This window comes from Sus scrofa, chromosome 2 (assembly GCF_000003025.6).
Source record: "Sus scrofa isolate TJ Tabasco breed Duroc chromosome 2, Sscrofa11.1, whole genome shotgun sequence".
Classification (NCBI taxonomy): domain Eukaryota; kingdom Metazoa; phylum Chordata; class Mammalia; order Artiodactyla; family Suidae; genus Sus; species Sus scrofa.
In genome coordinates, this window is record NC_010444.4 from 57945199 (window position 1) to 57957016 (window position 11818).

The 11818-nt window shown below is 40.3% G+C and overlaps 1 protein-coding gene across 1 annotated transcript; it reads right to left on the reverse strand.

The window, feature by feature from the left end:
• Positions 9900 to 11527, reverse strand: LOC106508549 (olfactory receptor 2Y1). Its single transcript, XM_021083418.1, has one exon. It carries the CDS (start codon positions 11080 to 11082, stop codon positions 10147 to 10149), a length of 936 nt encoding a protein of 311 aa, XP_020939077.1. The 5' UTR covers positions 11083 to 11527; the 3' UTR covers positions 9900 to 10146.

Below are 11818 nucleotides of genomic sequence, written 5' to 3' on the forward strand. Positions count from 1 at the left end.
TTTGGTATTAGGGTGATGATGGCATCATAGAATATCTTTGGGGGTGGTCTTTCTTCCTCAGCCTTTTAGAAAAGTTTAAGAAGGATGAGTATAGGTTCTTCTTTGTATGTTTGCTAGAATTCTCCTGTGAAGCCATCTGGCCCTGGACTTTTGTTTGTTGGGAGTGTTCTTATTACATATTCAATTTCATTTCTAGTGATTGGTCTGCTCAATTGATCTATTTCTTTTTGATTCTGTTTTGGCAGACTGTTAAGTCTCTAGAAAGTTGTCCCTTTCTTCTAGGCTGTCAAATTTGTTGGCATATAATTGTTCATAGTATTCCCTTATGCTTTTTATATTTCCGCTTTTTTTTTTTTTAACATTTCCATTGAGATTTCTCCCTTTTCGGAGTTCCTGTCGTGGCGCAGTGGTTAACGAATCCGACTAGGAACCATGAGGTTGCGGGTTTTGTCCCTGGCCTTGCTCAGTGGGTTAAGGATCCGGCGTTGCCGTGAGCTGTGGTGTAGGTTGCAGACGCGGCTCGGATCCCGCGTTGCTGTGGCTCTGGCGTAGGCCGGTGGCTACAGCTTCGATTGGACCCCTAGCCTGGGAACCTCCATATGCCGCGGGAGCGGCCCAAGAAATAGCAACAACAACAACAACAACAACAACAACAACAACAAATGAGATTTCTCCTTTTTCATTTCTTATTTTGTTTATTTGGGTTTTTTCCTGTCCTCTTCTTGGTGAGTCTGGACAGAGTTTTGTCAATTTTGTTTATCTTTTCGAGGAACCTGCTCTTGGTTTTATTGATTTTTTTCTATTCTTCTTTGAATCTCTATTTGATATTTGATTTTCTCTCTGATATTTAAGATTACCTTCCTTCTGCTGACTTAGGGTTTGTTTGTTCTTCTTTTTCTAATTCATTTAGGTGGTAGGTTAAGCTGTAGATTTGAGATTTTTCTTCTTTTTTGAGGAAGGTCTGTTTGGCTATGAACTTCCCTCTAAGAACAGCTTTTGTGGCATCCCATAGATTTTGAATGGTTGTGTTTTCATTATCATTTGTCTTGAGGTATTTTTAATTTCCCTTTTGATTTACTCATTGTCCCACTCTTTTTTTTTAGTAGCATGTTGTTTAGTCTCCGTGTAGTCAGTTCTCAACTCTTTTTCTTGTGATTGATTTCTAGTTTCATGCCATTGTGGTCAGAGAAGATACTTGAAATCATTTCTATACTCTTAAATTTGAGTTTAGCTTTGTGCCCCAGTATGTGGTCAGTCCTTGAGAATGTTCCATGTGCACTTCAAAAGAATGCGTATTCTTTTTTTTTTTTTTTTTTGTCTCTTTGAAAGCCATACCCATGGCGTATGGAGGTTCCCAGGCTAGGGGTCTAATTGGAGCTGTTGCTGCCAGCCTATGCCAGAGCCACAGTAATGCCATATCTAAGCCTTGTCTGTGACCTACACCATAGCTCATGGCAGTGCTGGACCCTTAACCCACTGAGTGAGGCCAGGGATCGAACCCACAACCTCATGGTTCCTAGTTGGATTCATTTCCATTGTGCCACAATCGGAACTCCAAAAGAATGTATATTCTGATTGGTATTTTTTTAGTGTAATGTCCTGAAAATGTCAATTAAGCCTAACTTTTCTAATGTGTCATTTAGGATCTCTTTTGCCTTATTGATTTTCTATCTAGAGGATCTGTCCATTGATGTCAGTGGGGTGTTAAAGTCTCCTACTCTGATTGTATTTCCATCAATTTCTCCTTTTAAGTATGTTAGTATTTGTTGTAGGTATCTGGGTGATCCTATATTAGGGGCATATATATTGATGATTGTAAAATTCTCTTCTTGAATGAATCCTTTTATCACTAAATAGTGGCCTTCTTTTTCTTTCTTTATGGCCTTCTGTTTAACTTCTATTTTGTGTGATGTGAGTATTGCAGCTCCTGCTCTCCTGTCATTTACATTTGCATAAAATATCTTTTTCCATCCCCTCACTTTCAATTTATATGTGTCCTTTGTACTAAAGTGAGTCTCTTATGGACAGGGTATTGCAGGCTCATGTTTTCTGTATCCAATTTGCCACTCTATGTCTTCTGATTGGAAGTTTCAGTCCATTGACATTTAAGGTAATTATTGATAAATATGCATTTATTTCCTTTTTAACCTTGTTTTCCAGGTGATTCTATGTTTTTTCTTTGTTCCTTTACTTTTCTTGGTTGGATGATTTCCTTTTATTTTATGCTTGTGTCTGCTTCTTTTTAGTTTTTGTGAATGTAATATTTGGTTTTGATTTGTGGTTGCCCTGCTTTTCAAGTATTTTAACCCCTTCATGTATTCAGCCTGATAGTCATATAGGCTCAAACACATTATAAAAAAGAGTTTAGATTTTCTTACCTTCTTTCCCCACATTCTGTGATTTTGAAGTTCTTTTTTTAACATTTTCATCTTTGTCCTTTTTCTGTCCCTTGTTTTTATCATCTTTTTCCAATAGGTTTTTTTTCTTTTAGATCTGTATACTGGCTTATTTAAGTGATTGCTTTCCCATTGTGATTTCCTCCATCCTATTTCTTCTTACTTCTTTTTTATTTAAATAGCCCTTTCAGTAGTTCTTTTAGAGTGGGTTTAGTATTGCTGTACTCTTTTAGCTTTTGTTTGTTGGATAAATTCTTTATTTCTCCTTCTTTTTTAAATGATATTCTTGCTGGGTAGAGTATTCTAGGCTGAAAATTTTCCCTTTTAGAACTTTGAGTCTTGCTACTCTCTTCTGGCCTGTATTGTTTCTGTAGAGATATCAGCTGATAGCCTTATGGGCATTCCCTTATAATTAAGTCTTTGTTTCTCTCTAGCTGTCTTTAGAATCCTCTTTTTATCTTTAACTTTTGCCATTTTCATTATAATATGTCTTGGTGTGGGCCTGTTTGGGTTCAACTTATTTGGGGCCCTCTGTCCTTCCTGTATTTTGATGTCTGCTCTCTTTAGATTTGGAAATTTTTAAGCCATAATTTCTTCAAATATATTTTCAATCCCCTTTCTTTTTCTTCTCCTTCTGGAATTTCTAGTATGCATAGATTTCCCACTTTACATAATGCCATAGATCTCTTATATTGCTTTCATGTGTTTTCATTTGGTTTTCTGTCTGCCGTCCTGACAGGGTGATTTCCATTATTCTATCTTCCAAGTCACTAATTCATTCCTCCACATTAATCATTCTGCTCTTTATTGCTTTTAGCTCAATTTGCATCTCTGCAAATGAAGTTTCTAATTTTTCTTGGTTCTTCCTTATATTTTCTAGATCCTTTCTAAAGTCATCTTCATTACTGTTTATATCTGCTCTTAATTTCTTCATATTCACCCTTAATTTCTTCAGTGTTTTCACTATCTCCCTTTTGAACTCAGTGTCTATTATACTGCAGAGGACTGTTTCATTATTTACTCCTTCAGGTGAATTCTCCTGTTCTTTTAACTGGGAATAGTTCCTGAGTTCCTTCATTTTGCTTATATTTTTCTTTTTCTGTGAGTTTATGGAAACCAAACTGTAGTCTTGGAGGGCTATTTCTATGCAACCACGGGTTGTGCTTAGTTGAATTGCCTTTTTTTTTTTTCCTGATCTCTGAGGTGACTGGGGTGCAGGTGGAGCCTTTTCATAGACCCCTAGTGGTGGCAGGCCATGCCTTCCTCTACTTTTTAAGCTGACTGCTGTGATTTGTCGCCACCACCTGTAGATCACACAGGAGGCACTACATCATGCTTAGCCCCCCAGCCTCTCTTACCACATTCAAGATGTTCCAGGCCACCTCCTGTAGCCCACACAAGAGGTGCCTAGTCTCCCTTAGCCTGAGAAATTGACCTCACCACCCACAGCCTGCTCCAGAGGTCCCCCACACTCTGATAGTTCACACATGTGAAGAGAAAGAGTTTCCTATGGTGGTCTGCCCCTCCTTCCCTCCTCCCCAACAATGGCACCTTGCTTCTCCATGGGCCCAGACCTCCTCCTGGGTTCCTTCAGTTGTGGTGTTCTGTTCCCCAGGCCATGGCACACTGCTCCCTAGCCCCTCAGACTGTCTCCACTCAGACAGCCTTAGTCCTCTCCCCAGAACTGACCTCCAGAGCCTGTATCTGTCTCTAGCCCCCACCCTAGCATCTCAGGCTGTGGTGTCCAGGGCAGTGGTGCAAATGATCTGTGCAGCTCTTACTCTGCTTTGCCCTCCTCAATCCAGCTGCTGTGCTTTTCTCAGCAGCTTTAAGGTCCCTCCATCTCTGCTGATCTCCTCATCATTTAGGTGGCTTCTCAGGGTGTGGGTTCCTTTTCTCTTTTGCAGCTCCCTCACAGGAATGCTAGTCCCGTCCTGATTCCTTTTCTCTCTCTGTCTCATTTTCTTTTTTTCTACCCAGTTATATGGAGGGTTTCTTTCCCTTTTTGGAGGCTTAATTTCTTCTGCCAGCATTCAGTAGCTGTTCTGTGCAATCATACTACATGTAGATTTTTTTTGTTGTTATATTTGTGGGAAAAGGTGAGCATGATGACTTACTCCTCTGCCATCTTGATCCTTTCCTCCCCCTACATTTACTTTATATTTGCCTTTACTGATGAGCTTTGTCATTTGCAATTTTCTTGTTTCTAGTTTTGGGCTTTTCTTTTCTGCCTAAATAAGTTCCTTAACATTTATTGTAAAACTGGTTTTGTGGTTTTGAATTCTCTGAGCTTTCCCTTGTGTGTGTGTGTGTGTGTGTGTGTGTGTGTGTGTGTGTGTGTGTGTGTGTGTGTATTTAAATTTCTGTTTTGAATCTGAATGAGAGCCTTGCTGGGTAGAGTATTCTTGGTTGTAGGTTTTTCCCTTTCATCTTTTGAAATATGTTATGTCATTCCCTTCTGGCCTGCAGAGTTTCTACTGGAAAAAAATTCATCTAGTAACCTGTGGGGATTCCCTTTTATGTTATTTGTTGTTTTACCCTTGTTGTTTTAGTATTTTCCTTTAATTTTTGTCATTATGATTGATATGTGTCTCATCATGTGTGGGTTTATCCTATATGTGACTTGATGTGCTTCCTGGACTTGAATGAGCATCTCCTTTCTCAATTTAGGGAGGTTTTCAGGTATAATCCCTTGGAATATTTTCTCAAAGCTCTTCTCTTTCTCTTCTCCTTCTGAGACCCCTATAATATGAATATTAAATGGGTCAATATTGTACCATTTAATATTGTACCAGAGATCTCTGAGACTGTTCTCATTTCTTTTCATTCTTTTTTCTTTATGTTATTCCATGGCAGTGATCTACACCACTCTGTCTTCCAACTCACTTATTCATTCTTCTGCTTCAGTTCACTGCTATTGATTCTTTCTAGTGTATTTTTCATTTAAGTTATTGTTCAATGTTGTTCATCTCTGCTTCTTTGTTTTTTAGATCTTCTAGATCTTTGTTAAACATTTCTTGTAATTTCTCAGTCTATGCCTCCATTCTTTTTTGGGGGGAACATGCCCTTGTCCTGTGGAAGTTCTTGAGCCAGTGATCAAACCTGTGCCATGGCAGTGACCTGAGCCCCAGCACTGAAAACAACAGCTATTTAACCTGTTAAGCCATCATGGAATTCCTATGCCTCCATTCTTTTTCAAAGATTTTGGATCATCTTTGCTATAATTATTCTGAATTCTTTTTCAGGTAGATTCTCTATCACCATTTCATTTACTTGTTCTTCTGGGGGTTTATCTTGTTGCTCCATTTCTAACATATTTCTCTGCCATCTCATTTTTTCTAACTTGCTGTTTTTGTGGTCTCTTTTCTACAGGCTGTGGGGTTGTAGTTCTTCTAGATTCTGCTGTCTGTCCCAGGTGGTTGAGGTTGGTCCAGGGGCTTGTGCAGGCTTCCTGGTAGTATTGACTGGTGCCTGCTCAATAGTGAATAGAGCTGGGTCTTTTCCCTCTGGTAGAGAGGGCCATGTCCATTGGTGTGTTTAGAGGTGACTGCAAACTCAGTACAGCTTTAGGCAGTTCATCTGTTGCTGAATCATGCCATGTTCCTATCCTGCTGGTTGTTCGTCCTGAGATGTTCCAACATGGGAGCCTACAGGCTGTTGGTTAGGTCTGGTGCCAAAATCATAACTTCTGGTAGAGCTCATGCTAATCAATATTTACTGGGGCCTCCTTCACCAGTGTCCTTGCCCATTTAGTGAGACTTGGTTGACCTCTGCCTCTTCAGGAAACATGCCAAAACCAGTGGGTATATCTAGCCTAGGCTCTTGTGGAGTTACTGCTTTGTGCTGTGTCCCAGTGCACATGAAAACTTGTGTGTATCCTTCACTAGTGTGGTCCCTTCCTTAGTTCAGTTGAGCTCTTTTACTTAAGTCCGACTGGCCTTTGAAGCCAAATGGCCTGGAGCATTCTCTTCCTTATGCCATCTCTTCAAACTGTGTAGCCTGACGTGGGGCTTGGAACTCTCACTACTGTGGGAAAACCTCTGCAATGTAATTATTTTCCACTTGGTGAGTCACCCATCTTGTGGGTATGGGATTTCATTATATCACAAAAAAATGACCCTCTTACTATCTCATTGTAGCCTCTTCTTTGTGCTTGAATAAAAAAACTGTCTCTTTTGTTAGGTTCCAGTATTTTTTGTTGATGGCCATTTAGCAGTTTTTGTGATTTTGGAGTTTTCCTGAGGGGGAAAAAATGAGCTCATCTCTTTCTACTCCACCAGCTTTTCCTGAGTTGAGAGGTTGCTTTTAGTTTGGATGCTTGCTGACACTTTCCTCGGTATGATATGAGGTGTGCAGGTTTGTCAGCCTTTGTGCTGGTGTGCCCCAAGGAAAGTGGGGGCAGGGCTCAGTGACAATTCATGGGTTCCAAATGGTGGATGTAACTCATGTACTCCCAGGACAGGAGGGGCAGTTTTCAGTGCCCATTTGCAGGTTTGACAGATATGTCTAGGGCTCACAGCATTCCTGAGACAGTTGGGAAGGGCCTGGTACTTATCACATGTTTTTTCAGGTGCATCTACAGCTGATGTACTCCCAGGACAGCTGGTGAAAATGCCACCACTCATAAGTTTAAGACGGGTGTTGGGCCTCACTTACTCCTGGGAGAGTTGGGAAAGGACTCAGCATCTGCTTTTATGTTTTGCAATGTTACCTGGGGCTGTCACCTTCCTGGGATGGGAAAGCTGTGCTCATGGCCTTCTTGTAGGTCCTACAGGGGTAACTGGGGTTTGTTCACTCCCATAACAATGGTGGTAAGGCCCACAGCCTGCTCACAGTTTTCACAGGGGTTTCTAGGGCTCACTGCAGTTCCGGGACAGTGCTAGTAAGGTGATGCACTCATTCACTGGTTTTGCAGGAGTGTATGGTCCCATGCACTTGCAAAAGAGTGGTGACAGGGTTTGGTACCTCCAATAGGTCTCCTGTGGCTGCCTGCCTCTAGAGCCCACAACAGTGGGAGAGGCTTTTGCCTGTCATGCCCTTTTAGGTGGTGTCTAGTTGCCTAAGAGCACTCACAGGAGAAGAAGCTCTTATGAAATCTTGCCCCACTCTTCAATGCCCCCCAACAATGGCACCTTGCTTCTCCAGCAAGAACAAGTTTCTTTTGAGTACATGCTCTGTTGTCACAGTCAAGTCTCTTCAAGGCTGTCTCCTTATAGCCAAACCTGGTCCTATCCATGTGTCTGACCTCTGAAGCCTCAGCTTCAGCTCTCAGCCCCTACTATCATCAAAAGATGAGCATTTCAGGCTGGGGAGCACAGGACTTCAGGGATGACCCTCTTTGAAGTTTCTTCCCTGGTTTTTCCTTCAATAAACTAGCTGCTGCTCTCTCCTCCTAGGCTCCAAATCCCCCCCTCCATCCAGGCTGATTTCCCCATTGGTGAGAGGGCTTCCTATGATGAGGGAAAGTTTTCCCCCTCACAGCTCCCTTCCTGGGTTGCAGACCCCATCCAAAATTACCTTCTCTCTCCCTTCTTTTCTCTCTCTCTCTCTACCATTTTTCTTTACATTTTTGTTCTTTTCCCCTTTATCCTACCCAGCATTGTGGGTGTTTTCTTGCCCTTTTGGAAATATGAAGTCTTCTACCAGCATTCATTAGATGTTCCATGTGAAATATTCCACTTGTAGATGTACTATTACTGCTTTTGTAGAAGAAGGCGAGCTCCACTTCCTACTCTTCTGCCATCTTCATCACTTTCCTCCAGTGGCCTCTTAAAATTACTTGTCTATGGGATATGTACTCCTTAATAAAGGTGAGTGTCTATTTTTCTGCATGCCAATTGAAAGAATAAGACAATAACCACAAAATAATTTTATTAAATTCTGTCCCGCTAGTTCAAATAATCCTTTTTTTTCAATTAGGTTAATTCATATGCTGGAATAGTTTGAACCTTGATAAACCAAGATTCTTATTTATGTCTATTATTTAGGAGAAAAATTATTGTTCCATGTAGAATGTTGGTTAGTTCCTTGGGCTACTAAATATAAAAAATATGGATTCTTAAATAGTGACTAGGTGGGTAGGATTTCAAATAAGATAGACCAGATTCAAATCCTGGCTCTCTGTTTAATACGCAAATAAACTGTGATGTCACACAAAATATAATCTAAATTTTGCATTCTTGACCTGTAAAACTAGTGAGGGGAAATAATATCATATTTCATGTTGTAAGAATAAAGTATGACATTGTATTGATACATTTTATGTATGGCATAGTGCATGGTGCTTGAACTATAGGGGTTAAATAAATAAAAACTATGATTACGGGATATATTAGGTCTATGTATGGAAAATATTTTTCTCTAATGAAAGAATATGTAACTCAAAAGAATCCAGAAGCCTAGCTGGAATCAGCTAAAGTAAAATTGTGAAGTGCACTAAGCTCTCATTTAATTCACGCCTATCACATTTCTTTGAAACCTCGATCTTTCCATATTAAAAATTCATTCTCAAAAAGGAAAATTGGTAGGGTATGGTAGCATGGGTTGGATTTAGGATGACAAAAAGCTGGATTTCAGGCTTACTCCATATTTGCCATGTAAACTTCGAAAAGTTACTAAAGCCCTTGGAACCTCCCTTTCATCATAAATAAATAGGGAAGATTAAAAAATCTCTCACAATGCTGTTGTAAGGAATAATGACAGTTTATACAAAAATGTTTTTTAAACATTAAAAAATAGCTATAGTTAACATTAGTTACTGTTAATGAATTAAATATGATTGACTCAAGGTGAAAATCATTGAAATTCTAAAAGATTATCAACAAGGATATATACCCTTTGATGTGAAAGCAACATTTGTGTATATAGACTGGAAGGACAATGCTGGAAATTCAAGTGCTCAGTACCTACTCCTCTTTCTCTAGAGTATCTTGACATGCCCACCACTGCATATCACAGTAATCTCTTTTTTCCTTTTGTCACTACCTTCTATTCGTTTTCATTTTCTATATCACTCCCTCATTGTTTTTATACTAATGTCCTCTCTATTCTTCTCTCACATAGAAAAGATCTTTTCCATGACTCACATCATCATGACAAGACTCTTGGTGCAATTAATAGGTTGATGTTTCTAATTACTCAATGCTGTATTAATGGTTTTGCATTTTTCTTCATATATGTCAGTGACATCCATATCTGAGACTATACATACTCCATGAAGTAACTGTTTTCATGATATTTTTATTCTCTCCAAGTTTCATAGAATGGTAAACATCAAAAGAAATCTTAAAATTGCCCTGAGATATGAGAGGACATGTCCAGGGTCACAGTTAATTAAAAGAGCAGGAGTGAACCCATGTCTTCTATCTTTTGACCACAGTGCCATCTGCATTGCACCATGTTGGGAATCATTGACTTTGGAAAAGTTGCTGTCATTCCAATCAAGTCTTCTCTCACAGTCAAACTTGCCAAGAAGCCAGCCCCACTCTCCACAAGGGCCACAACTATTTTTCCCAAAGTCATTCCTTTCAAAAGCTCTGATACAAATCAACACTTACTTCCTTTTGCACAATAGTAATTGACACTGAAGTGGAAAGTCTTCTAATAGATATTCACTTCTAACTGCCAAACAAGGAAGGCAATAAACCCTGGCCTACAGAAGACTATTTCTACTGACCAACCACCCTCCAGGGATCAGGATGGACTCCATGATCTGAGATGTCTGACAGATTATTGGCCCTTCTTTCCTCTTCTACCCTGAGTATCTTGTCCATAACACCTTCATCAAAGCCACTTTCACATCCTTATTCCTTAGGGTATAAATCAGAGTGTTAAGCATGGGGGTAATTATGGTATAAAAAAGGGCAGCAAACTTTCCATCAGTCTCAGAATAACTATGCATAGGCTGGAGATATGTATACATGGCTGAGCTATAAAAAAGGGAAACCACCAAGAGATGGGACCCACAAGTCCCAAAAGCCTTTCTTCTCCCAGCCGTTGACTTAACATTTAGCACCACCTGAACAACGTATAGATAGGACCCTAGAATTAGTGCTGTAGGAACAATCAAGATTATGGCTCGAGCCACATACATCTTGGCCTCTGTCCCTTCTCTGTTCTCACAAGCCAGCTTCAGGAGTACAGGCATCTCACAGAAGAAGTGGTTCAGGAGATGGAGGCCACACAGAGGCATGGCCATCATGAGGCCTGTATGAATCAGAGAATTCATGAAGCCTCCTACCCAGGAGGCAATAACCAGTATATGGCAGAGGTGGGATTGCATAATGGTTGTGTAGTGGATTGGATGACAGACAGCAGTATAGCAGTCAAAGGCCATCACCACTAGGAGCACACTCAGAGTGGAGCCCAGAGCAAGAGAGATGAACAGCTGAGCCACATACCCCCCATAGGTAATGGTCTGGTCAGGTCCATAAAGGTTGATCAGAAGCTGGGGCATAGTGCTGGTAGTATAACAGAGATCCAGGAAAGAGAGGTGGCTGAGGAAGTAGTATATAGGTGTGTGCAACTGAGGTTGCAAGAGGGAGAGTGTTATTATGGTGGCATTGCCAAAGAGGGTTAGAGAATAAAAAATTGAAATAAAGACAAAAAGGATGGGTTCCAGTTGAGGCCAATCTGAGAAGCCCACTAAAATTAAGCCTTCTCCAAAACTAGTATTGAAATTTCCCATAACTTTTTGCCTGCTGAAATAGCAGAGGAGCAGAGGACAACTTAACAACTCTTATGAAGAACAAGGTTTTAAAAATTATTTCACAATTCTCCATAAATATTCCTAAGTAATGCATTTTACTGTCTGTTTTGCTATTCAGCTCAATTCAGACCAGTCTTCTGTTCTTTAGAGTGAAGGTCACAGATTAGAAATGATGTGGCCTTTGTTTGAACTCCAGTCCTGTTACATGCTGTTCCATGACTTCAGCTAGGCCACTTAATGCTTTGAACTGGATGTTTCTTTGTCTGAAAGTAGAGACAATCTATCACCACCCTCACAGCACTGAGGTTAGAACAAAATGCAGTGATGTGAAAACTTCTTTTAAAAATCTAAGATATAAAAATGTAGCATGTAGGAGTTCCCATCATGGCTCAGTGGTAACAGACCCCACTAGTATCCATGAAGATGTGGGTTTAATCTATGGCCTCACTCAGTGGGTTAAGGATCTGGCATTGCTGTGAGGGGTGATGTAGGTTGCAGATATGGCTTTGATCCCTGCATTTATATTCTGGCATAGGCTGGCAGCTATAGCTCTGATTCAACCCCTAGCTAGCAAATTTCCATATGCTGAGAGTGTCGCCCTAGAAAGAACCAAAAAAATGTAGCATGAGTATTCTATGTTGGGTTTTTTTGTGGGGGGTGAGGGTTTTTGTTGCTTGTTTGCTCATTTTCTTGGTCTACTAGGTAGCTTGCTTCT

What these genes read in the sequence shown, in the direction of transcription:
- LOC106508549 (XM_021083418.1), bottom strand. Translation starts at nt 11,082, where the DNA reads ATGGGAAATTTCAATACTAGTTTTGGAGAAGGCTTAATTTTAGTGGGC.